General features: G+C 40.6%; 1 protein-coding gene across 1 annotated transcript in view; it reads right to left on the reverse strand.

Moving 5' to 3' along the window:
• Window positions 1–463: 463 nt before the first annotated feature.
• The window catches only part of SLC2A12 (solute carrier family 2 member 12), a 32582-nt gene continuing 7593 nt past the window's right edge, over window positions 464–25452 (reverse strand). The window contains exons 2-4 of the mRNA XM_027898968.1: window positions 21239–22558; window positions 2323–2445; window positions 464–600 (exon numbers count right to left, since the gene is read on the reverse strand). Of these exons, the coding sequence (XP_027754769.1) occupies window positions 464–600; window positions 2323–2445; window positions 21239–22558 (1580 nt within the window). The remainder of the gene's footprint in view (window positions 601–2322; window positions 2446–21238; window positions 22559–25452) is intronic.

Consider the following 25452-nt stretch of genomic DNA (forward strand, 5'->3'; position numbering starts at 1 on the left):
TAAATATTTGAGATAGGGTGCCTCTCCTTCCCTTTTTCTGCATGCAAGCCAAGACACACAGCCTTAAATGCAAGACTGTGTTGCCTTCCTCTCCAGGAATGCCAGACAGGAAAAGTGCTGGGAAGTCAGGTCTGGCTGCAGGTGCTGGAAACCACCACCCCTTTAGGGCCAGTCCTTCAGCTCCTACAAAATGTACTTGGCCGCTGAGATCAACATGTGCAACCTCAAGCCCTGAGAAAATCTGATTTTTCCAGAACTTCCCTGTCCCTTAGTTTTTGTTTGTTTGTTTGTTTCGGTGTTTTTTTTTTTGTTTGTTTGTTTTTTTTTTTTTTTTTTTTTTTTTTTTTTTTTTTTTTTTTTTTTTTTTTTTTTTTTTTTTTTTTTTTTTTTTTTTTTTTTAGCATGCAGCATTGAAAGAGTTTCTCCCTCTGGCACCTGAGGGATGCAGTCACACGCTTGGTACTTACTGTTTAGCTAGTTCCATGGATATTTGCTCCAAAGAGCATCCTTTTGTCTCTGGTATAAACACAATAACAAAAGCCAGGGACGCTAGGCTCATTATTGTGTAAATGAAGCACACCCAGGACAAGCCAATGAGCTCTACAAAGGAAGAAAACATGTCTTTTTAAATTTTCTAATAATGCATTTTTTGTTTCTCTTCCTGTATTTTGTAGTATACAGCCCCTAATGCAAGGAAGTTAGAAAGAAGCTAGGCTGTAATTCTTAGCTCACATAGTTCAAAAAAGATGAGTGGCCTTGCTTTTTCTAATACTCCTTATGAAAGAAAATTGATGAGCCCATATTGATCCACTTAGCATGAACCTATTGATTTATTTTGCTTGCGGTCACTCTGGATGAAAACAAGTGAGCAGCCATTGCTACTGGCTTGTGCCAAGGCAGTATGGATCACAAGGGCCTTGAATTTTTGCCTGTGTATGGTTTTGGTCCACATTCTTTCATGAAGCAAATCCAAGTGGTTTTGCAACTGTTAACAGTTGACTCCAGTTAATCCTCCCCACCTGTCAGTTCCCAGCATTTCCACTGCAAGTCATGGGTCCTGTGCCAGAAAGTGATCCAAGACTGAACTCCTAAGGAGGCCATCCAAGAACTAACTGTTTTCTGAGCCTATAGTCCCAGGGCAGGTAGGTCCTCAGGCTGAGGGGTGAACTCTGCAGCCCCTGGAAAGTAAAGCACATGCAAACCCAACAGGCTGCTACAGACCCCTTTACCCTGATAGAACAAAGCCAGACCACTGAGACATCAGTTGTGTCATGAGCTAAAAATTGCAGCTGAAGCTTCTAATCCAGCTGATGTCTTCTGTGTCATATACCTAAGTGCAGGTGCTGCTGGCTACTGTGACCTCCACATGTATTCATTTGACAGTAGAATTTCCAAATCTGCCTTTCTGTTGCAGAATAAGAATGTACTTACACTTTCATAAATCCAGATAAGACCCAGCTAAGCCAATAGAGTTACTGGAGCTTTACAGCCATTGAAACTGAGACCAGGATAACCCCATTTTAATCACAGATCACAGTCATTTTCAAATCTGTCTCAAAAAACATCTCACAGGGTGAAAACCACCTTGACTTTTTGTGGGTTGATCATCTGCCTCTGGTGGAGAGTAATGAGTTAAAGGAAATTTTGGAATTTCTACTCCCTTATATATTTTGATTTTCAGCATATATTTTCCTCAGAAGAAGAATGAAAACTAAACTTTTCAAAAATTTGTATGATATAAAATTAGAAAAAAACTTGCTAATCAACACATTTTAGCATCAGCATTTAACCTCTTCCTTTGATTATCATCACATTAGAAGCTACTGTATGGTAATCTCTCACACTAAAATGTGAAATATTTTTACCTCACAAAGACACTTCTTTCCTAAAGAAAGAGTTCTCAAAGCCAGCACATTCCTGTGAAAAGGAATGAATTAAATGGGAATGTCTTTAAAAATGTCTGATCAGAAAAGCTGTGGTCTGATCTAGAGCAGAAGTTACATTGACATCAAAAGATGCAGAACTAAATTCTAAATATTACATATTTTCAATCTACTAAGGCAATGAAGTTTTGAAGAGCTGGGTTTCACAGCCTATGGAGTTGATGTGCAAGGTGGTCTGATAACCAGCACTGTGAGGTTGAAATTACTAGCACAAATGTAGAAAGATGTGGTGGAAACGGTGAGGTTACACCAACACTTAAACAGAGATCTTGGCTCCTGGGACATCACAGCTGAAATTTTAGCAATGTTGTTTGTATAGAAAATATTTATTTTGCCCACTAAGAGAATATAAACTTTGGAGGTCACAGAGAAATCTTACCAGTTACAGTCAAAAATGTCAAGGAGATGAGGAGATTTATACCCCAGTTCATGCTAGATGTCAAAGCCATGGCCCGTCCTCTGATCCCACCAGGGAAAATTTCACTCAGGACCAGCCAGGACACTGAAATAGAAGGAAAAAAAATGTTGTCTTTGAAAGGATGGCTTTTCTTGCTGTATATCTAGGTAGTCCATGAATTCAGGTGAGGCCACCTGAAAGAATAAGGTGATTTTCAGTGGGTTAGGTTTGTGAGGGCCCATGCTCTGCAATCAGCATGTGCAGCAGTCAGCATCACCCCAGGTCACCATTCCTTCATCCCTGCCTGGGGGGTGCCTGAGCCAAGGATGGGTGGCACTGGACTGGGAAAGTGAGCTCTGACTGCACATCTGTGTATGAAAGGGAGTTCTGACTAAATAACTCTTGACATAACACTAATGGAAGTGGGGCAGCAAACCAAAGTAATCCCCGGCCTCAGAGCAGCACTGTGTGTTTATGCCACCTTATAAATCAAGCTGCCACACTGAAGTATGTTTGCTATTCCAGCTCTCTGCTCCATATAAATGAGATTGCTAAGGTATAAATGAAGAGAGAGGGACTGATTTTTGACTTCTTCTTATCACACCACACCACAGGTGATCTAAATCTAGCTCACAAAAGCAAATTCAGATGTGAAGAGCTGGCTGTATAACCACTTGATAGCAAGAGCAATTAAAAAAAAAAAAACTCACTACATATTTGTACCATTTCTGATTATTAGAAAACAAACAAAGAAAACCCCACAAACAAACCCAAACCCCAAACAAAATCCATCTCCTTTTGTTGATAAGCAAAATGCATGAGCAAGAGGTTGCTGTGTGGAGAGGTTGTGGGTTAGCAGGCAACCAGCACAAGAGCAGAGAGGCCCATAACACATGGATGAACTTAGACGTGGCCATTATAAAAACAACAGCTCATCTGTGCTGTTGTTTCTGCAAAATTACAGATGAGAGTTTACTCAGGATGCTGGCACTGGGCAGTCTTAAAGACACATTTTAAAAATAGGCTCCTGTACATGCAAGTGTTTCTTGCTGCCCTATCCCTTCAGATGCTTGTAGAGTTCCTGTCTGACAGTACTGATAAAAGTAGAAAAGAAAAAGGTGATCCAGAAGGAGACTAGAAAGAACTAGCTAAAAGGGGAAAAAAAACCTACGCCTTGAATCAACTGAGCAGATTTGAGCAAACTCTAGATTTCTTTGTACCAGAGATTTGAATTAAAAAATGTTTTGTGGACCTGGTCCAGATTTTTATATCTTTTAGGAAAAATATAAAAAGCTTCACTCCCACAGTGGGAGTGACCCAGAAGAATAATGATTTTATTCTTGAGAATCAAGATCATTCTGCTTAAAGGCCTAACACTGTTGGGCATAGTCAAGTGGCACACAGCCATAACACAGCCGCCAAGTCTAATAGCAGCCATAGAGGGGATTTTTTTCTATTTTTTTTCTGATTTGGATCACATCAAAGTTTAATACACTTGTTGCTGACAAAACAAACACTGCTCTGAAGAAATGCCCTCAGTCTGTTCTGTGGTGTGTCTACAGATGAGAAAGGAGCAAAGAAGCAGCAAACTACTTCTCAAGCAGATGTTTTTCCATGCCAAGCCAACTAGCCCTACACCTGAGCAAATTCATGAGTATGTCATGCTTGCATTTTGCCCCTCCTCAGCATCAGGGCTGTTGAAACCAGTATTGTTAGTCACAGCTGATACAACATGTCACCACAGGGAGTGCTACCTGAAAAGCAAAGCAGTAAGGGAGATGCAAAGGAGTCCTTCTGAGAGGTGCATGCACAGCTGCTGAATTTTGTCTCCACAGGATGGCCTGGCAGCCAGCAGCCAGCTCAGCTGGAAAAATTGTTATACACCGAAAACTGGCAGAGGGGATATTTGCAGTCACTCTAGCACAGAGATTTCTGCTGTCTAGCCCTTAGCCACATCTCTTGTCTACTTCTGACCTGGAGAGCACCAGATCTTTTCCCAGCCATTCCACTAACACCAGGCAAGAGTGGCTGGAGCAGGCACTGAAAGAATTCAAGCCCACTTTCTGCAGGGCATAAACCAACCTCCATGAATAAAGTAGCACTGTGGGCATTGGGGGATTGCTCATGCCACAGCCGAAATGCGTGACACTGCAGCAGTTCCAATACCATGCAGTTCTCCAAGGACAGACTGGCCCTTTCAGGGTAACTATAATTTGTCTGGAGGTTTGAAATATGTTGTTTTCCTGTTAAGAAACCAAAATACTTAAGGATCTGCATCAGCCGCAATAGTGGCTAGCAGCTTTTATTGCAACCAGTTACTTAGTTCAGACAGATCCCACTAGACTGTTCTTCACTAGACTGTTCTTCACGTCTGCTATTGGCAGCTACATCCTCTGGCTCTGACCTCCTCTTAGCTGGCAAGGAGTGGATAGGCTTGTTCCCTACGGAGAAAGAGCAGTTGTAGAAATCCAACACTACAGTCTGTTTATTCCTTTCCTCAAGCTAAGGCAGCAATAACGATCGATTCTTTGCTTTTAGCACCTCTCTGGGGTTGTGTTTACTGTTTGTACCTTTGCCAAAAAGCAGCAGCTGCTGTAGGCATGGCAGGGATGTGACTTTCTTGGGGAGGAGAGGGGGAGAGCCAGCAACTAGGTTCAAGCTCCCATTCATAATGACTGCTGCTACCTTCTGTGTTGTGCGCACACAACACTGAAAAAATTTACCTTCACGCTCCTGTAGTCACTGTGTGCTTTGCCTTCACCAGGGTAAGCAGTGTCATTTTACAGGGGAAATCAGCCTATCTTTGAAAAGAGGATCCAAATACCACCTCCCACCCTCCATCTGCTGTGTAATCTAACAGTATTTCAAAAGGATGCTGTGATAGCAACCACATTGCTCACACAATAGTTTTCAGTGCCTGCTTCAGCCACTCTTGCCTGGTGTTAGTGGAAAGGATGGGAAAAGAGCTGGTGCACTCCAGGTCAGAAGTAGATAAGAGATGTGGCTAAGGGCTAGACAGCAGAAATCTCTGTGCTAGATTCCACAACTGCAGGGTTTGTTGCTGCAGGCAGTAACTCACCTTTGCTGACCTGCAGTGTACCATATGTTGACAGCAGTTAAGAAAAAATGTGCAGTTTAATGTTCCTTTTTTATTGTACAATCCAGAAAAAACCCACCTACTGCAAATGCAGACAAAAATACTGTATTGGATCAGAAAGCTTAACTGTTTCATTAAATATCACAGAAATTAAATGCACTGACATTCCTTGCCCAAATGGGAAGAGCAGAGGATTCAGGTATACAAACAGTCCCTCAACAAGGATGGTGACATTCCCCTCTAAACAAAGTCAAAGGGGCTGTAAAGGCAGGAAACAGAATAATAATGGAAGATTTCGGCTGTTCCCATTATGGCTGAAAAAATTGCATAATGGAACATAATGCTGGCAGTACATTTTAGATACCAGAACTGATGGTTTCTTTTAGCACTTTGCCTGATACTTAATGAGAGAAAAAATTCAAATCATGCTTCAGTGCTAGGCATGGGTAGTTCAATACGCAACTGTGACCAAGATGCTCTACTACATTGCTTATAACATTTTAAATTTAGTATTCTTGAAGAAATGGAAAAGCAAGAGCCAACCACATTTTGTTTCAAAAGGAGAACAATATTAGCATAAGCTTGCTTTCTATAAAGATCAGGGTAAATTCAGTGGTGCTATGGAAACTGTTTAAACTACCTGGTTAAAGGTTTAAAATACACATATAACCAAATAAATGTGAAATAGCTCAGCACAGATAAAGTACTGAATGAAGAAAACTGTTGGGAAAAGGAATGTGCCTTTCCTAAAGGTGTACACTGTGTCCAAACAAAGAAAAAGCAGTATGATTGCTGAAACATTACTAGCAGTACCATCATCAAGCAGCTGAGTATTTTGAGAGTGTGCTGTCTGAGAGAATGAGAGGTCAGGGACAGAGGAGGTGACACTGAAGAAAACATTCCATTAGGATGCAGGAAAGGGTCACGCTGGTACACTATACCAAGCTGTTGGCTGAAGGTAGGATGAAGGTAAGTAATCTCAGCTGGAAAGGGGGATATATACAGTGTCTTTAAGAAGAGTTGAGAAACACCGTGTAATTTTGAAAGTTTTAAGGCATGGGATTAGAAATGAATGAGCCACTGTGCTTTTCAGTCTTAAAGAACTTTAGGTGAAGTGTCGTGGGATATAAAAAAAGCTATTCCTGTGGATCAATAACTGTTTGCTACAGGAAACAAAGGACATAGCCAGTTTTCAGAGTGGAAAGCAATTAATGTGTTTCCAGATCTCTCAAGAAAGGGAGGTGAATGTATGTGCAAAAATTACTGATGGTACAAAATCATTAATAATGATAATAAAAATGAAGGATCATAAAGAATTGGAAAAGTATCTCAAAACACTGAGTACTTTGAAAAGCAACCCATGAAATTCCTTATCAACACATGCAAAGTAACACACAGGGAAAAAACCAGACATCAGCTGTGCTTGGGACAGAAGTGTTAAAACCTCCATGGTCATCTCACAGACAGCATCAGCTCTGGAAGACAGAGGTCATGGCTGCAAAGGTTTGGCAGTTATTAGGAAGGCAATGCTGAATGTGCCATTTAGCATGCTGTGCTGCTGTTTTTGTCACATTGCATGCCGATTTGGTCAGCTCAGAACTAGGTGAGCCATGGAGAAAGGTGTGTAATGGGCTCTGCAAAGAGCAGTTAAACAGGCGAGGACTCTTCAGCTTAGAAAACGTACAGCAGAGGGGAGCAGAGTTGCAGTGGAGATGAACTGAAGACTGGTTTTAGTCACATTTTTAAAAATACAAGCCAAGGGAATCCAAGTGAAATTACCAGGGACAGCAGTTATGCGAGGTGGGAGGAAATGCTTTTACAGACAATGTGCATTTCGGCTATGGAACTCACTTTCACAAGATGCTTCAGATGTGAAAAATATTGATGAGTTAAATCATTAAATGCTGGTTGTCTAAACATTATTTCTCTGTATGTGTGAAAAAAGATCCATCAAGAACTATTGTTCACCATAATAAAAAAAAATGCTCAACATTTTTCTTGAAGTTCAGAGAACTACCGATAGGTGGAAGGACACACTGCATGTTGCACCGGCCTTTTCTTCTGTATTGTCCATCAGTACCTGCTACTGGGTATTGTTTGAGTAGTGTTTTTGTTTGACCCAATGTGGCCAACTTAATGAGCCTTATACTGGGCCATAAGCAAAGAGAAACCCCAAACTCTCATGTAATTTCTCTCTTACTTCCTTTCTTTACATATAGGCAGTAAATAAAAATAAAAAAAAAAGAAAAAATTAAAAAGAAAGAGACTTACATCAGAGAAGCAGAAAAATCTGAGAATATCTGAGAAATACCACAATCTTGAGCATGCTCGATACTGAAGTGAGTGAATGAAAAATGTCCTTGTTTTGACCTTTTTCCTGCCAGGAGGCAGAAGTAAATTGGTAGTTGCACAGCAGCTCTCATTAATGAAATATTAGATTCCCTTGGTATTCAACTGCTGCTTAGCATTTTTTTCTTTCCTATACCTGTATTGTGTGATCAAATTCTTTATGGTGAAAATAGCCATTGAAAGAATTCAAGTTCCTGAGGTATAAACTCTGGAAAGAGATTAGGTGGATTTACAGCTTAGGAGGGAAGTAGGCAGAATGTGTAAGACTTTGAAAGGGGGAATTGGGTTGTTAACAACCTGAGGTCCAGTGGAAGATAAGGAAGGGATTATACCACCAAGTGATGCAGAAAGACCATCTAAGAAAATTGGGGAAGGATGCAAGCAAGCCACTGTGAAGCTGCCATGACAGAAAAGAAGTCAAAGGACTTGGCTAATGACTGGCTTTGCCCAAACAAGATTTTTTTTTTTTCCCAGGCTTATGAAACCCCACAGGTATTTCATTTGCCTGGTTTCTGTCTCTTCTGTTTCACTGATGATGGGTATTAACAGAAACAGGCAGGTGGCCAACCACTTACCACTAAAGGTCCGCTTCAGACCCAGTTGGCATTGATTTCAAAGGGCACATTGCAAGGGATGGCACAAGCCTTCAGAGTGTGCATGGCTATGAGATGTTTTCCCATGAGGGCTTGCAGCACTGAAACAGAGCTGGGATTTGGGGGACACACACCCACTGCTGTCACGCACCAACACTGTCCCAGCATGGCTCCCAGCACCCACACAATGCAATCCTGGTAAAGGCTTTTGCAGCAGTTCCCATGAAAGAAATCTAGGGGGGCTGGAAAAAGTGAGGGATGCTTAGACTGGAAAGAAACGAGTGTGGGAGGGAGTTTGTCCTTTTCCAAAGCAGATAAAGTAGGTATGACACACAAAAGGTGGTCTGGAATTCTGCCCGTGATTTTGTGCAAGGGGTGAAAACAGATGATCGTGACTGGCATTAAAAATCTATGACTTTGCTTAATGAGAGCTGTATTTCTCTCTGGCTTCACCCCATGATATGAGACTGAAGTGGCTGCTCAAAATTAATAACTGGCAAATATAGAGCAAGTGAGCAGCCGTAATGCCTTGGAGATCATGTAAGCTGCCAGCAGAGTGCCAGCCTGACAGTCATACCCTGTGTGCATACATTAAAAAGAGTGGAATTGCTGTATTGCTGAGAGAGGAGTAGGAGAAGCCTCAGCTAATCTCATGCCTTTGGCTGCATCCTGGCCTCTGCAGCAAAGGCAATAAATATGTACATTAATTTTATGGCTTCCGAGGTGCTTCTCTCCAAGCAGCTCTGTGACTACTGGTTGCAAGATACCTGATACCACTGATGATCCAAAAGGAGCTGATGTGGTGTGGCAAATCTAAATTATTTTTCTTTCCTTCTAGTACACTACAATTCTGTTTCTAATGGTTAAGCCTTTAGGCTGACTCCTTGCAGTAACGTTGTTAGGACAAGTGAGATTTAACCCTTTTTTTCTCTGAGGCTCTATCAGAGTATATAAAAGTTGTTGCCCAGTGTTTGTACTATTATCATCACTATCTGATAGACAGACTGAGAACTCACATGTGCTTTTTAAAGGAACCTCAGTGGACCACTGAAATCATCCTTCACTTGTGCCTCTTCCAGTTTATGCAAGAGGAGCAGGAGGGTTAGAGGGGAAGAGACTGATTGCAATGCATTAGTTCCTTCCCATTTTCTGGGTCACTTGAGCAGGAGAGGAGGGAGATGTAGTTCACCTCTGATTTTCCTGAGCCATCCTTCCTCCCTTAACCTTCTTACAATTGTGGGCCTGCATTTTTAATGCCTTTTTAAAGGTTTTTGAACTATTTGAATTTTCATCTCCATGAACTTGAAAGAACTATAATGCCTCATATGGGCTTTCCTTTTTAGTGCAAGCTGTTCAATATATTCTTAAATTTATACTGCCCATTTTCATCTTGACAGAATAGTCACAAACATGAAGAGCTTTCTTAGACACAATCATTCCCATCTGAAGGATTACCAGACAAGTAGTGATATATAAAGATCTAGAAATAGTAGAATTCTCTTAGTTAATGTGATTTGTAGCCCATCTTGCCTCCCAAAAAGTGCTCAGCAGCAAATCTGTCAGTAGGATAGTCCTGGTTTCTGCTGGGAGAGAGTCCATTTTCTTCTCAGTAGCTGGCACAGTGCTGTATTTTCAATTCAGTATGAGAATAACGTTGATAACACACTGATATTTCAGTTGTTGCTAAGTAGTGCTTATTCTAAATCAAGGATTTCTCAGTTTTCCACGCTCGGTTTTCCATTCCCAGTGAGCTGGTGCACAAGAACCTGGGAGGGAGCATGGCCAAGACAGTTGACAGGAATTGGCCAAAAGGATATTCCATACAATACAGCGCCATGCCCAGTATATAAACTGGGGGGAGTTGGCCAGGAGCCACTGATCACTGCTCAGGAACAGACTGGCCATTGTTCAGCGGGTGGTGAGCCATTGTATAGTGCATCACTTGGTTCTTTTGGGTTTTATTCCTCTCTCTCTTGCTCGCTCCCCTTTTCTTTACAATTATCAGCATTTTTATTATTATCATCATTATAATTAGAATTATTTTTATATATTCTCGTTTCAATTATTAAGCTGTTCTTATGTCAACCCATGAGGTTTATCTTGTTTTTTCAGTTCTCCCTCATACTGGGTAAGGAGCAGGAGAAGGAGAGAGCAGGCAGCTGTGTGATACTTAGTTGCCAGCTGGGGTTAAAAAAGAAGAATGCATCCTAGCTTTACTGTAGGCAGATAGTAACAGTCTGTACCTCTTTTCAGGTACGCTAATAAAAGTTGTTTTGAACCAATGTAAGAGATGACAATTCTGTTTGCAACTGGATATTAACAGCCATTGTCTCTATCTCTCTCTCATCCTTTTTTACGTAGACTTTTAAATTCTCCCATCATGCATAACAACTTGCAGAGCAGCAAAAGAAAAAAAAGAGTGAAAAAAGGAAAATTTTAGACAAGCTTTCAAGGCAGAATGTGTTTATTATAATAAATCACCTACTGCCATCCCAAAAAGGGCCTTTTAATTAAAACCTGAAATATGTATTACTGTTTGTAGGTGTCTATTTGTTCAGAATATTGAATCAAGGATAATCCTTTGAGGCATTTGCAGAGGAATGACTGCAGAAGCCAGAGACTCTAATTCATGAGGAAGTTGTACATGAATTAGTTTGGCTTATCACATATTTCACTTCTAAAAAGTATGCAGAGGAGAAATTACCCAGTTGGGTGGGGTAAATTAACCTGTTTTTCCAGTATCCAAAGGCTAATGTTGGTCCTTGATGGGTTGCACAGCAGAAAAAAACTGCTGGGACACAGCAGTGGGGAGCAATTTAAGCCTTTGCTCTTGCAGAACAGAGATTTGTGTGCATGCTTCACAAAACTCCTGGTAGAAAGGATAAGCAACCTTTTACAATAGTGACTTATTTAGTGAGAGGCCTGCAGTGATCCAGTCTTTTAAGTTCCTCACTGGAAACTGCTGCTCAGGCTTTGCTTTTGTTTCTGCCAGAGCAATGCAGGAGGAAGGTGTGAAGGCTCTGTGTTCAACCACCACAAGGTATCTTTTAGTTCTCCTTCTTTCATAAGACTTTTTCTGCACTTAGAGTTGGTTTTCAAAGGGAACCAGAAGCTGGGTGCCCACCTGTGTTCCTTTTCCCTTTAAGAAAATCTTCCTGGCTTTCCTCCCAGAGCTCAATGTGACACAGAAACTCAGATGCCATGGGAGAGTCTCCTGACTTCATGCACTGACTTACCATGCTCTCTGTGCTTTGGCTGCCAGTCTCACCTTTCTCAGCAATGCCAGTAAGTTATGTGATTGATTGCACAGTTTTACCTTTATGGCATAATTATTTTCTCATACTTTGTAATACATATTTCAGTTTCATGAACTTTACAAGTAAAATAAGATACTGACTTTGCACTTGAAGTCCTACTACTGGTTTTAGTTTTTGCACAAAGCTGACCCAAGATCAGATTGCCTCTAAAAAATTCCTCACAGCCCTTTATCCCAAGGGAAATTGGATTTTATGAAGCTTGACATATGACTTGCAAAGTTTTTCACAGATTTCAGTGTCACAATGATCTTCTCCCACAGAACATGGTTAAGGAAACAAATGTAAAATCTTTCACTGTCTTTTATATGATTATCAAAGAACTCTGAATTTACTGAATGCTTAAATTCTTAAATTTGACCTTCAAAGTAAGAAGGGTAAATTTGGCTAATGGTAAGCAGTCTTGACTACCATTCCAAAGCTCGTACAAGAGGATATGCTAGAGTCACTTGACAGTGCATCACTTTACAGAAGATAATGTCCCTGTGGAAAAAAAGAGGATTGTTAGGCCTAGTTACTAGTTAGAATCACAGCAGTATTTATTCTCTAGGGTTTTTTATGAAGTGAGTCGGGAGGTAAAATTCTTGATTTCGACCAGTGGCTACTAACTCATATGAGCTGAACTTTAAAACTATGTCTACCTTTAAACACAGACATCCTTCCTCTTAAGAAGTATCTTTGTGTCAATGGGCTTATTAACATAGCACTATTAGTAAAGAAATATTTAAATAATCCAGAGCACCAGGATCAGAATCCTGACTCAAATCCTCATTTAAGGGGAGTGTAATGTGCCAAACCACAGGTAGTCACACACCTTTTGTAGGTACCTTTTCTAGGTGGTTCTTGGAGGGCCACATTGTGTGCTCAGCAACAGCAGATTGAACTACTGTCATTGCAGAGACACAGGAATACTGACTGGGTCATGGTGTTGTGTCTCCCTCTTTTCACAGTAGCAAGGGTTCTGTCTCTCAGAAGGCAGAGCCCCTGGCCTGATCTACCATGATTTTCCCTCATTAACATACTTAAAGTTAGGAACAGGAACACAGACGTTAGTGAAAACGGTGTCCCTGATTTGGGGTGTGCACCTCAGTATATAGTTTAAATTCAGTCTCCATAATAATAGAGAAATATAACAATATATAATAAAGTAAGTAAGAAGCTCTCACTGACAATTCCATGTCTCATTATTGCAAAAGTATGTTTTCCTTCTTATTACCTTTCTGACGCATGAAAAAGCCCTCGCACTTGTAGGTTTTATCAAGTTAGATAAGATAAACCTATTTGTCTGGTATTTTAAAGAACATCTCCTGCAATTTGAAATCCTATAATTAACATCCAACTCTTCAAAAATATCTTAAATTGGCTTGCACTTCACTACAACCAACCAGCCTGTGAAAAGGCAAACCAATTCCTGGGGCTTTGTCTGGGGCAAGGAAACAGAAGTGGGAAAATCGCAATCCTTGCTTTATTTTTCATTTTGTCGTGTCTTGTCTTTCTACTGCAGCTTGGTAGTACAGACACAGTGTGAAATAAAGGCCACATGGGGCACCATTTGAATAGTACAGGAATGATGAACTAGATAAATACTAGGAGTGTCATATTCAAACCACATGGATGCATGCATTAAAAGATGATTCAGTACAAATAAACAAGGCTAGGAATCTTGTCATAAAACAAAGAATCCAAGATTATTTTTTTATTATCTAAAGTAGGACTTTCTGTACTATTTTTCAGTGAAACATGCACATTTTCAAGGTTTATTATCCTGATTAAATTCCAACAAAACATTTCAACACTGGCTTGCTTTTGAACACTTGATTTAGTCCCCACCACTATCCCATTTTCCAGAATAAACTACAAAAAAACCCCCATAAAATAAATGCTGCTCATTTCTGTGAAATTTAAGACCAGGCCACATCTGCTCTGAAAAATGCAGAAGCTCAAAAATAAAACATTGCAAACAAATGTCATATAAGGCAATGTTGAGCATGAATGTCTTTTATAGTGCAGATTCATGTGCGCTATAAATTAATACAATAACTACATGTTCTGTAAAAGCCTTAAATATTGCTCCATTATCAAAGATATTGATGTGAATTCTGGACAACCAAATTTTTTACCAGTGTTTTCCAAGCTTGTGCAAGGCCATACAGCTTACAGTATTTCCAAACACAGGAACAGCCAACTAAATCCACGTAGGGTCAGAATTTCCACACTGACAGTTCTCATTCCCACAAAATTCTCCAGTTCCAGGTTGAACATGTGGTGGCCAAGATTAGGCCCAAGAGCAGAGGGCAGAGAAAAAGCAGTCCTACCCAATCTGTATTTTAGGGGTGGCAAGAGATATGACCTCTTATGATCAAGTCCCTGGGCTGTTCAGTGTCATATGAAACATATGTGAAACCAGCTGTTCTGAGTTTTGTTACAGATGCATTTAATGACTGAGGTGAAAGACACATAAAAGGTTCAGCATTTAACTGTGCTAATGAATCATGCTCTAACGCAGGTAGCCAGTTAATCTAATAGTCACAGGACCAAAGTCAAGGGGACTAAATTTGTGTAGTTATCTGGGCTTTAGGTGAGTGTTCCAGCCCTGGGTTTTGACTTGCTCAATACAATAGAATACATAGAGAAAGACCACCTCAGACCACATAAGATTGCATAAGACAGTGATGGATTGAAGATAGACTTACTTCCTTCTTCACCTCTATGGATTTACTTTTCATGTGAACCCTTCAGCTTTCTTCCATCCTCCTTCCTCTTTCTTGCCTGATCCATTTTCTTTCTTCCCCACTGTCCCCAATATGGGATTAAAACTGCATTTAAATTACTGCAACAGCTTAGCATAAGATGTAGAGAAAACAAGTGGGTTTTTACAGGGGAATAGAATAGAATAGAATAGAATAGAATAGAATAGAATAGAATAGAATAGAATAGAATAGAATAGAATAGAATAGAATAGAATAGAATAGAATAGAATAGAATAGAATAGAATAGTTTGGTACAAAGAGACCTACAATGAATATCTAGTCCAACTGCATGACCACTTCAAGGCTTACTAAAAGTGAAAGCACACTATGTGTGGAACTCTGTCACACAGTTTAATTTAGCCTCCTCATCACCCGAAGGTCCCTTAATAGCCAGTGAGGAAGGGAGCATTGTGCCTAAGGAGAAGTCATGGATTTCACAGAATATTCTGAGTTGGCAGGGACCCACAAGGATCACTGAGTCGAACTGTAAAGTGAATGGCCTGTATTGGGATCAAATGGGGATTGAACCCACAACCTTGGTGTTTTTAGCACCATGCTTTAAGCAACTGAGTCAGAGAGCAGGGGTCTGAAAGCTCCCCGTATGTGGGGAAAATATTTCACTTTGTTCATTATCTGAGGAATCTGGCTCCTGCATCAGTTAAACTACCAAACCTGTTGAAACATCTGTTCCATTTTAGGTATAAATTATGTCAGTTTTAAAGTATTCATTCAAGCTGATATAAATTGAACTCAGATATACTTAATATGGCAAGTCTGCCTAGGTTTAATCTAGAAACGGACATCTGTCATCCTAAACTAGTCTTTCATCAGGAAAAATTTCCTCCTAAGATTTGGCCTCACTAGGGACTTGTCTTTAGTGACTCCTCTGCATGAGTTTTGTTCCACACAGCCTGACAACCCACAGAGAGAGAGTTCGCACAGCAGTGAGATGGTACGTCACAGTAGAGCTTGCTGTAGAGCATAGTCATTGCACCTTCTTGGAGGAACCCAAGCTTGGTCCAGCCACAGTCCTGGGTCCTTCATGTGGAAGGAATTTAATCAATGTGAAACTAGTAAATCAAGAAAGCAGACTTGGTGACCTGCCACCCTTCCCTCCACCAGGATTATACAGGTGCTCAAAAATGGGGCCCAAGCATGCAGGAATGGAAATCAGAGACAAAAAGCCTTTACTAACAGGTAACTCAGAAAGAAAGCCAATTCCCTACTGAGCTTTGGTCGTTAGACCAAGTTTCCCAATGAAGAAAGTGACCGTAGTGACCACAAGCCCATGGTATGATCACCTGTGTGTATATCTATTCTTGTGTCTGCTCCAGCATCTTTGAATCCGACTACCAACTTCAGCCAGGAAGCTGTAAGTGCCTCTCCATCCACACACAGAGAAAGGAGGGAAGAGGAGCAGGAGGAGCTTCAGTCGAGGTGTCTTTGAGTCAGTGTCTGAGAGTCCATCAGGGAGACACCCTGGGGGGAGCTGCTGTCCCCAAAACTGCTCCTCATTTTGTGGGTCCTGTGCTTGCCTTCCCCTAGTACATGGTCCGCAGATGTGCTTTGCAAGGTCTGGATCTCACAGCCCTGGGCACTGGTGGGTTACTCCCACACCTAGTTGGTCTCCTATTTTGTGGGTAATATGCTCACTTCAGAAGTTAAAAGAAAAGATTGCTTGGAATGGAGTAATGAGCATGCAATTTCTTTCCAGTTTTCTAATCACAGCCTGATGGCTGAGGCAAACAGATGGTCAGAGAGGGCATAATATCCCAGTATGAGAAGTCTTCCCATGGGTATTTAATTCCATTCTTTAACAGGTTTTTATCAATACCAAAGTACTGCCAATCCTACAAGCACCAGCTCATGGGAGCTATGCTTCAGTGGGGCTGCAACAGCTATGTGGAAAAGCAGGGTTTGCAGTAAGCTCTAAATCCCTCCTCCAAGACCCTGTTGCACACTTGTGTGTTGACCACAAGTATGTTAAAAATATATTTTAAGTTCTATATCTACATGGATGGGTAAATGTGGTATTTCTTTGTGCCAGCCCTGAAACGCAGAAGACATTTCTCCAGCTACAGATAGTGACTTGCCTTGGGTGTATTGTGGCCACAGCAATCTATGTGCAAAAAAGACTATGAGTGCTTGGGGCATCACTGCAGGTCTGAGATGTCACCTGAAAGAGAAACTTGTGATGGTCTACAAAAGAAGAGCTCTGCAATTTAGCCTTTGGTTTTGAAAAGCCACACAAAACTGGCAGCTGCTCTAGGACATAAATTAATAGAATATTTTCGGTCACATTTATGGCAGAGACATAAATATCTTCGGACTTTATATATCTAAGTGGTTTTGAGGATGATTCTTGTCATGAATTTGCTCCTCAGTCCCACTTGTACGTGCTTTTGTTGATTTGCATCTGCACGCTCAGCATGAAATGCTGTGAAGCCAGTGGAGCTGATTTGCCCCAGCAGATTATCCCAGAGTTCATTGACCAACTGCCTAAATGTTTTTGCAGTTATACAGAAACACATATAAAGGACTGACAGGGTAAGAAGAGCTCTTTTGTGCAAGGTACCACTGCCATACATCCAGTCCAAATGCATGCATTTGACATCCCTCTCTCATTAAAGGTGTGACCCATTCCACAGCAAAATATCCCTGCAATGTGCATGGATCCCCTTGAACTTCACTTCTGCAATATGTGTGAAGAGGTAGTGCTCAAGTCCTGTTTGTCTCACTTGCTTTTAATTTCCTAGAACAAATTCAGAGTGGGAAAACAGATGCTCAGTTTGATCCAGACTCAGTTTGCATCCCTTGCTTGTCAGCCTAAGACTTGTTGGAGCCGCTCTGATTTCTGTTCAATAAAGAGGAGTGCCTCTAGACCACACTGCATCCCTGTATAACTGTATGTGTGCAACTATCTCTCTTTCAGCTACTTATTGGCGAGATCACCTTATGAGACCTCCTCTCTCAGGAGATGTACAGGAAAATATAGAAGAAAGTTGTGCCTTTTTAGTCTTTGATCCTAAATGGTGCAAAAGGAGATGATCAGGGCAGAAAAGCAGATCTTTGGTAATGAGTGCTATTTGACACCTGAATCTGAATTTTGTTCATCGGGTCCATGAGAAGAGCAGCAGGGCTTTGGACATCCACTCTGTTCCAGAGAGGCTAGAGCTGCCCTACAGTTGTTAACTGAGAGAACTGTCTTGCACATGCTCCATCCAAATGCAGGAGTCCCACACTTACAGTCTTTATTTTGAAAAATAAATCTCATGCTGCAGGAGTTTGGCTGTCCTGGTTCCTGCATCTCAACATGTTGTATTACACAACAGTGATGAGTGAAGGAGTTGAAACCACTTTATGAGAAAGGACCTCTATTTTTTGCCCCTCAAGTGGTTTGAGGGGCATTTGGCAAATGAGTTGCTCTGAAACTACTTCAGTTAACTCTGTGTCATTTAGTAAGTGGTCATGCATGGTCATGGCCCTGACTAGATTTTTTCAGTGTGTCCTTTGTATTAAATTAACTTCCAGGGTCATATTGAGCTTTTAGTTTGGGTGACAAATTGGTGATCTACCTCCTCCACACCACAGTCATCTCATTAGCCTGCACTCACTGATCCCTGTGAACAGCATAGCATTATTTCTGTGAGGCTCAGATTTCTCCTGTCTCCCAGTCCACATGCAGCGTGTTCCAATGCTTCTCCTCACAAACACATGCTGAAAACAATGAAAAGCCTCTCTCCCACTCCTCACCCTTCATATGATAGCCAAGGAGTGTTTTCTTTAGGACTCTGCAGGCATCTTTCCCTGGTGAGACCAGTTGATCCTCATTTGACCTTTCTGATACACAGACAAAGGTAACTCAAGACAAATATGGGTGTCACGTAAGTCCTCTTAGCTAATGACTGCCTTGAAACAACTCTGCAAACACCCCAGGAGAAATGGCATGTGCTGTTCTGTGACATGATGCAACACTGATTTGTTGCATCTACAAAACATCCTCATAGTTGTGTGAAATTGAGTGTGAACAAGCAGTTGAATCACAGTTCATCCAACATAAATAATCTGAAACAGAGCAGCAGCAATACTCCTTTTATCTTGTCTATGATATAAATACAGAACACCCTAGAACCAAAAATGTACTAAGCAGATGCTTTCTAGTCTGTGAATTCTTTTGTAATGCAAAAATTACTTTTATCTCTCACTGTCTATTTTTGAGTGCTCATCACTGTGCTGCCTGGGTGCTTTGATAAAAGGCAATAAATATATTTAGCATATGCTCAGTTCATTAAAAAAAATCAATCTACTAAGTGTATTTGACAACAAAAGAGAAATCATGAAAAAATACAGTATTTATAAATGTCTGCTATGCTAATCTGGTCTGTAACTATCTCTTTGACCAGAATCAAAAAATAAAATAAAAGGGTAAAAAAAAAAAAAGGACGAAGTAGTTAAAAAGAAGATGATAGAGCTCAGGTTGTGTGATCTGCCCTGTGAAGAGTGTGTCATTTCCTATTGGTGTTACATAGACTCTTCTTTATCCCCACAGAATGTAATACAGCATTGGATACTCAAAATATAGTGGGTGAATTTGTTCCAGAAATGGCCTTGTGGGATGAAGAGAAAAGAGCTCTTTGTCCAAAAGATGCTGATACGATCTACAAAGAGGCACAATCCCTGCCTTTACCTTAGCCAGGCATACTGGTAGACGTTGGATGAAGTATGAGATTTTTGCACTGAAAATATAGTGGCGCAGGGATTACAGTCCTTCTGTGCCCAGGTGCCCCGGGCACCACAGCCAGCAAAAGCAGCCTCGATGCCTCCTTCCCATTGCTGAGCAGACGATGATGAACAGTCTAGTCCAGACCACAGCCCAGATTTACAGATGAATAACATAAACATGTTAAAATTGTTCACATTATATAAGCAGAGGAGCTAATTATTTTCTTTACACTAAGATAGGTTCACTGAGGATAAGAAAGCTAGGCTCTGAAAATACATTCAGGGATTTGGGCTCCAAGCAGCAGATGTTGTAGGCTGTATATGACACGTAAATTATAACCTTGCATCCCAACCCAGACTATTTAACCACATATTTAACCACAATAGAGCCTTTGCAGATTCCAACAATCTCTTGGTTCTTAAAACCTTGCGTTTTCTATATGTTGTAAATATTAACTGACTAGTGTACTTTCAAAGGCATGGAAATGTTTTGAAAGTAGTTATCTGCAATATGAAATACCTGTACCTCTCCGAGACATGGCCTTCACTTGCTAGGCAAATGCATCTGTCGGATGAAATTGCCTCACTGTGGCTTTATCATACACCATTTCTACATGCTGGAGCTGAGATGGTGTCTCTTCTTTCCCATTTTCTGTTTGAAATCATTTGAGCTCTCAAGTCAAGAAAGAGGTCAAAAAACAAGCACAAAGATTTCTCAGATCAGCCTGGCAAACACATATCAGGTTTTGTAACCCTCAAGAAAGTAGACATCATTCTAATTAATTGTACATTAGGCCAACTCAAAGGACTAGGAACCCATTCACAGCCAGGTCAACAGGAAAGCAGATTTCAACAGGAGGCCAAGACTGAACGTGTGACCCTGCCCTAAGGGTCGCTAAACGTGTGTTTGAAACACCCAAGTAAAAGTTCAAGAAACATTTTCTTTTCAGGGTTTCTCCCCTGGTTTTAAACCTATGTCATCAAAAGCACAATAGCCTCAAGATGATCCTCAAGGGGAGGAATAATGCTGCAATAACACAGTCAAGCTTGCTGCTCCAGCAATGAATGCTTATTTCATGCTGCTCTCCCAGTGAGTAATGTTTAAAATAAACAAATACTGCAGGGAAGTTGCTGTTAGTACAGTTGTTGGGTTATATCCTTGTGGCAAGCTTTTTATCACAATAGTACAACAGGAGTACAGTTTGTTTGCAAGGCAAGTTTGAGCCAAGGTGCAAAAGCACATAAAGTCTGTTAATAAATAATGGACTGTGAGCATGAGGGTTTTGCAGTGTGGCTTAAAAAATCCACTCCTTCAAAGTACAATAATATGCAAGTGCTATAGAAACAAAACAAAAGAAAATGGAGAGATTTAATTTCTAGTCCCTTGGAATGACAGACATTCTATTCTTCTCTGAAGAGAGTGGGAACCCTGCAAGTGTGATGTCAGCTGCACCAGTACCTTGGCTGTACAGTGACGTGCCTTTGTGTCCTTCTACTTATGTCATTCAGCACAGGTAGAGGCAATAATACTAGAATTTGCTCATGATTTATGATACCTTGGATGTCTTTCCTATATCTGAAGACTGTTATATAGTCAGGGGGACAGATTCTCAGCAGAACGCAGGCATGTTGGTATTTCAAGGATTTGATGATATACCATACAGAGGTCTCGAGCCTATAATTATCTTGGGTTTATGAGTTAGCAGCAGAAAATACCTACATATTAATCTTTCCAATGTAAGGACACAGTAGGCCAGAAGGAGGAAAGATACCCAGGGGCCCCATAATTTTGCTGTATGAAGCTCACAGCAATTCCTAATTTGACTGGAGAGGGAGTAAATAATTTCCCTGAATGGAAGGGAGATTAGGTCATCGGCCTTAAAGGGCAGGACCTCTTTCTAAAAAGTACACCCCAGGCCCACCAGGATGATCTGTGACAATACCAGTGCATACTGGCAGAAAACACTGCTTTGCCCAACTTAGGAACTATGTAATGCCAAGCTGGGCATGTCATCCCACCACTTAATAATGTAAGTAAATCATTACAAAGAGTTAGAAAAATAAAACACTTACTTGGTCCAAGACCTATGGAAAATGCAGCAACGTAAACAAGCAGGCTGGCCAGTGAGAGCCATTTCAGGACAACAGGAACCTCCCCACTTTCCATATGAGACCCTGTTGTGCTTTTGCCTCCTGCCAGTGCAGTCCTGTTCAGTTCTCCAGTCCTGGCGACATCTGGGCTTTTCTGTGCATCAAATGACAATCCTTCTGTTGAAGCCGTGCTAGCAAAGAGATCCTTAAGACTCCCATTGGTGATAGTGAAGTTTCCTGGTCTCTGGAGAAAGAAATCCTCTGGAGATTGACTTCTACAGACATTGGTGACATTCACATGTATGTTACGGTTCACTAAGCCCATAGTGATCAACGATACTGCCATAACAGAAGAGCCAATACACAGAAAAGTTTTACTTCCAACTTGGTCCACAAAAACTGTGGCTGGGACTGTACTAACCACTTTTACTACTCCAACTCCAGTAGAAGCCAAGCTGGCAGCTTCGTTGCTGTGGAACCCGACTGACTTCAAAACAGTCGATGCATAAAATAAAATGTTGGGTTGCCCAGTTGTTTGCACAAAAAAGACTAGAGTGAGTCCTACCAGCATTCGGGTTCTCATGTTGTTTTTTGAACGAAACAGGTCCAAGAAACTATACTGATGTTCGTCTTTCAGGGAAGATTTGATCACAGTAAGTTCCTTGGTAGCATCTGATGTTTCCCGTAGCCTCTCCAGTACTTTTCTTGCAGCTTCATCATTATTTTTCATGACAAGAAACCGAGGACTTGGAGGGAGGAAATACATGGCAATAGCTTGCAAAGCACCTAATGGAATCACAAGGCCGAACATGTACTTCCAGCCGTGAGATACACTGGCAAATGCATAATTTGAAATATAGGCAAAGAGAATGCCTATTACAATCATGAGCTCATTTAATGATACAAGGAGGCCTCTTCTGTGCTGTGGGGCAATCTCAGCAATATAGACACACGTCGCAATTGATGATAATGATATGGAAATACCTATGGCGATCCGTCCCACAATAAGTATCTCATATGATTCATAGGGCAGTAAAACCAGACTCCCCAACACAAGTAAAGAAGATGCAATAATAATAGCAAATCTCCTTCCAAATCTATCTATCAGAAATCCACCAGTAAGGGATGCAAATAGGGCCCCAAAAAGCAGGGAACTTACAATGATTTCCTGCTCTTTACAAGAGAGTGCTAATATGCTGCTTATCTGAAGAAGAGCTCCAGAGATAAGGCCCAACTCATAACCCATCAGAAGTCCACTTATGGCAGCAATAGCAGAAGATAGAAAGGTAAATGTTCCACAACCTGAAATAAGAAAATGAAACACAAAAACTTGAAAGAGTGACTTCTGCAACATTATGACAATTAATAATATTATTTAATATACCAGTTTAAAAAATCTATTTGTAACTTCTAGGCAAAACACCTAAATGCCATACATATCCAGCAGCAGTGGTGACATAAAAAACTATTTCTAGGGGGAAAAAAAGGTAATTATATACAATTCTCTTTAATTTTAATGCTTTTGTGTACCTTATCTTCTAGATCTGAAGTCAATAAGGTTTTGATCAGGTCCTAAATAATCAAACCTTCTGCTTCAGAATATCACTGCATTATAGCCTTTTGTTAAGAAAGCAATTTTTGCTTTGAGACATTTTTAGTGTTTTTCCTGTAGTGAATTGAAGAAGTCTCATCCACCCAACTAGTGTATCATGGGCAAGGAAAGCAGTAATTTCCTAATCAAACTGCTTCAACCTTGACTTGAATAATTAACAAGTACCCCCTAACCACTTATTAATTCCCTTGCTTCACCTGAGGATGCCATGAAGGTGGCTGATACAAATGTTTTTATATTGCCAAATGGAGACATATTCAGTGGGCACCAGGTTGATCCAAATATCTGGGATATTCTAGGGAAAACAAGTTATGAGATACAAACTCATGAACTTTCTGGGCTTTGCTCATCTCTAATCTCAAATTCTTCGGAATATCAGGATCAAATATTTTGCATAGTTTATGGCAACCATAATGTCAGGAATAAGAAACAGATGGTGAAAACATAAACCAAATGCAGATTATATGCCTTTGAATGTCTGCTTTAAAACAAACTCATCTTATACAACTGTGAATCATTGTTTATTGTTACAAGATAGACTTGACTGATCGTATTCTACTAACTGTGAAGCCTTTTGCACCCTAAACCTTGAAGAATATATCAGTTTATTATCGTTGGCCTTGTTTTTTCTCCCAGTATGATTTTCTTCTCATCATGATGTTGGCTGCCACACTAGAAAAAGACTAAATTGACTTCTGATTTTCTGCTTAGTTAGAGAGATGGGATGTGTCTGAGGAGAGGTAGCTTTTGCAGCATAACAGAGTCTGTATTTTAGTTAATTCTCCTGGAACAAGTACTTTCCAGCCGAGCTGGAAAGTGGTATACGGTCTAATTGAAAATGATACATACAGTTTGTTTATTTTTAGCTTATTTTTCTAAGGCATTAGGGCTCTTTGATCATGTGCACTGCCTGTAGTTCCTTGCCAGTAACTTTTGAGCGCGTTGGCAAGGATCTATCCCATTTGACAAGAGGATATTACATTTTGAAAGCAAATCATGAAAAGAGAGGAGGAGAGCAGCCCTAGCAGTACATCTGCACTACTAAAATAAACAGTGCCAGAGTCCAGGCCCAGACCCTGGCATGTGGCCACATACCCTACTAAACTTCTGGCATGATCCTTGACCTGGTTGTGCCCCAAGCCACCTCATGCTCCCCTAACAATTCCCAGAAGCAGTGTGAGCCCAGCATCCCACCCTGCAGCTGCTCCACAGGCAAATGGGTTATTTTGGAGGGTAGCACAGTATAACTATGTGAATATAAGTGGTGCCTCCAGGATCAGAGGAGATGTGTAAGCCCATTAAGTCTATTAAAATAAGTATCACCTATTAGTTCTCCTAACTTGGAGCCAAGCAGAAGCCAAACAGCAGCAGCCCTGAGCTGCTGAGCGCACCCAATGTACCTCAACTCACTCTGACACTGAACTGGTATGGCTGGCAAACCAGAGATAGACAGGAGAGAAGCACGTGGTTTTGTCATGGTGGGCTATAAGGACATGGGGGAAATAGGAGTATTGTGAAAAGTCTTTCAGAAGGTGGGGGTGGAGGGCAGATTTATTGGGATGGAGGTGGGACATCCTGAAGAAGATACCCGAAACAAATTTGCAAAATGCTCCAGTGATGGAACAATCTTTTTTTATATTGGTGTTGTACATATCTGTATTTTGTCTAAAGCTTTTCCTTCCTTTATATCTGCAGTATCTGAGATCAGTTCACTTATTTTAGATAGAGATTAGTGCATGGGTTAGACCAAGGTCCTGCTGTCCTTACTTCATAGGCTGAACAGTGGTTCAGTGGAAATACTTCTGACTCCAGCTGCTTTGTGCTACATGTACTCCATCCTTCAGTGCACGCATGCAATATTTTTTTATCATTGCAAAACCTAATTTTTTCTTCCCCTTTATAGTTTTGACTTACCTGCTTGCTGTATATTATTAGATGTATAAAATATACCCTTCCAATGAATCCTGTTTGGAAATCAGGGCTGATAACAACACAGTGTTGTGCCAAAGGAATGATCTTGGATATCTGAAGTGAAACTGCTAATTTGATCACAAATCTCTGCCCAAACTACTGTTCAGTGATGGTGTTTGTGCTTTCTTGAATATCTTTGTATTTTATGTCACTGAGCCATGTAAATGTAACTTGAGATTTTGCTTCAATTTGTATATCATGAAGGGAAAAGAGATCATTGTGGTAATCCAGTCTAACACTCATGAACAGCACAACATAATCCTTCAGACACACTTAAAAGACATTTTATTTGAACTAGGTGACTTAAAATATTCAGCTTTGATTTAAAAATTGCTACTGGTTGAAAACCAATGACTTTATGTCATAAATTGTCCCATTAATTGCTTTCACTGTAAATTATTTCTAGACCTAATTTCTGCAACTTCAACTTCCAGCTATCAGATCCCATTCTCCATTTCCTTGCACTTATCTGTGGTTGCTAAGTACAAAGTTATAGCCTGTCACTGAGTCATCCCACAGACATCTCCTTTATTAGCTACTTAGCCTGTGAGGCTTTACGAGTTTACCAATCCCTTAAGTATTCAAAACGTTGTTCTCTAAACTTTATCAGATC

The sequence above is a fragment of the Empidonax traillii genome, unplaced genomic scaffold (genome assembly GCF_003031625.1).
Source record: "Empidonax traillii isolate 1590-97213 ecotype Southwest subspecies unplaced genomic scaffold, ASM303162v1 scaffold631:size1259156, whole genome shotgun sequence".
Lineage (NCBI taxonomy): Eukaryota > Metazoa > Chordata > Aves > Passeriformes > Tyrannidae > Empidonax > Empidonax traillii.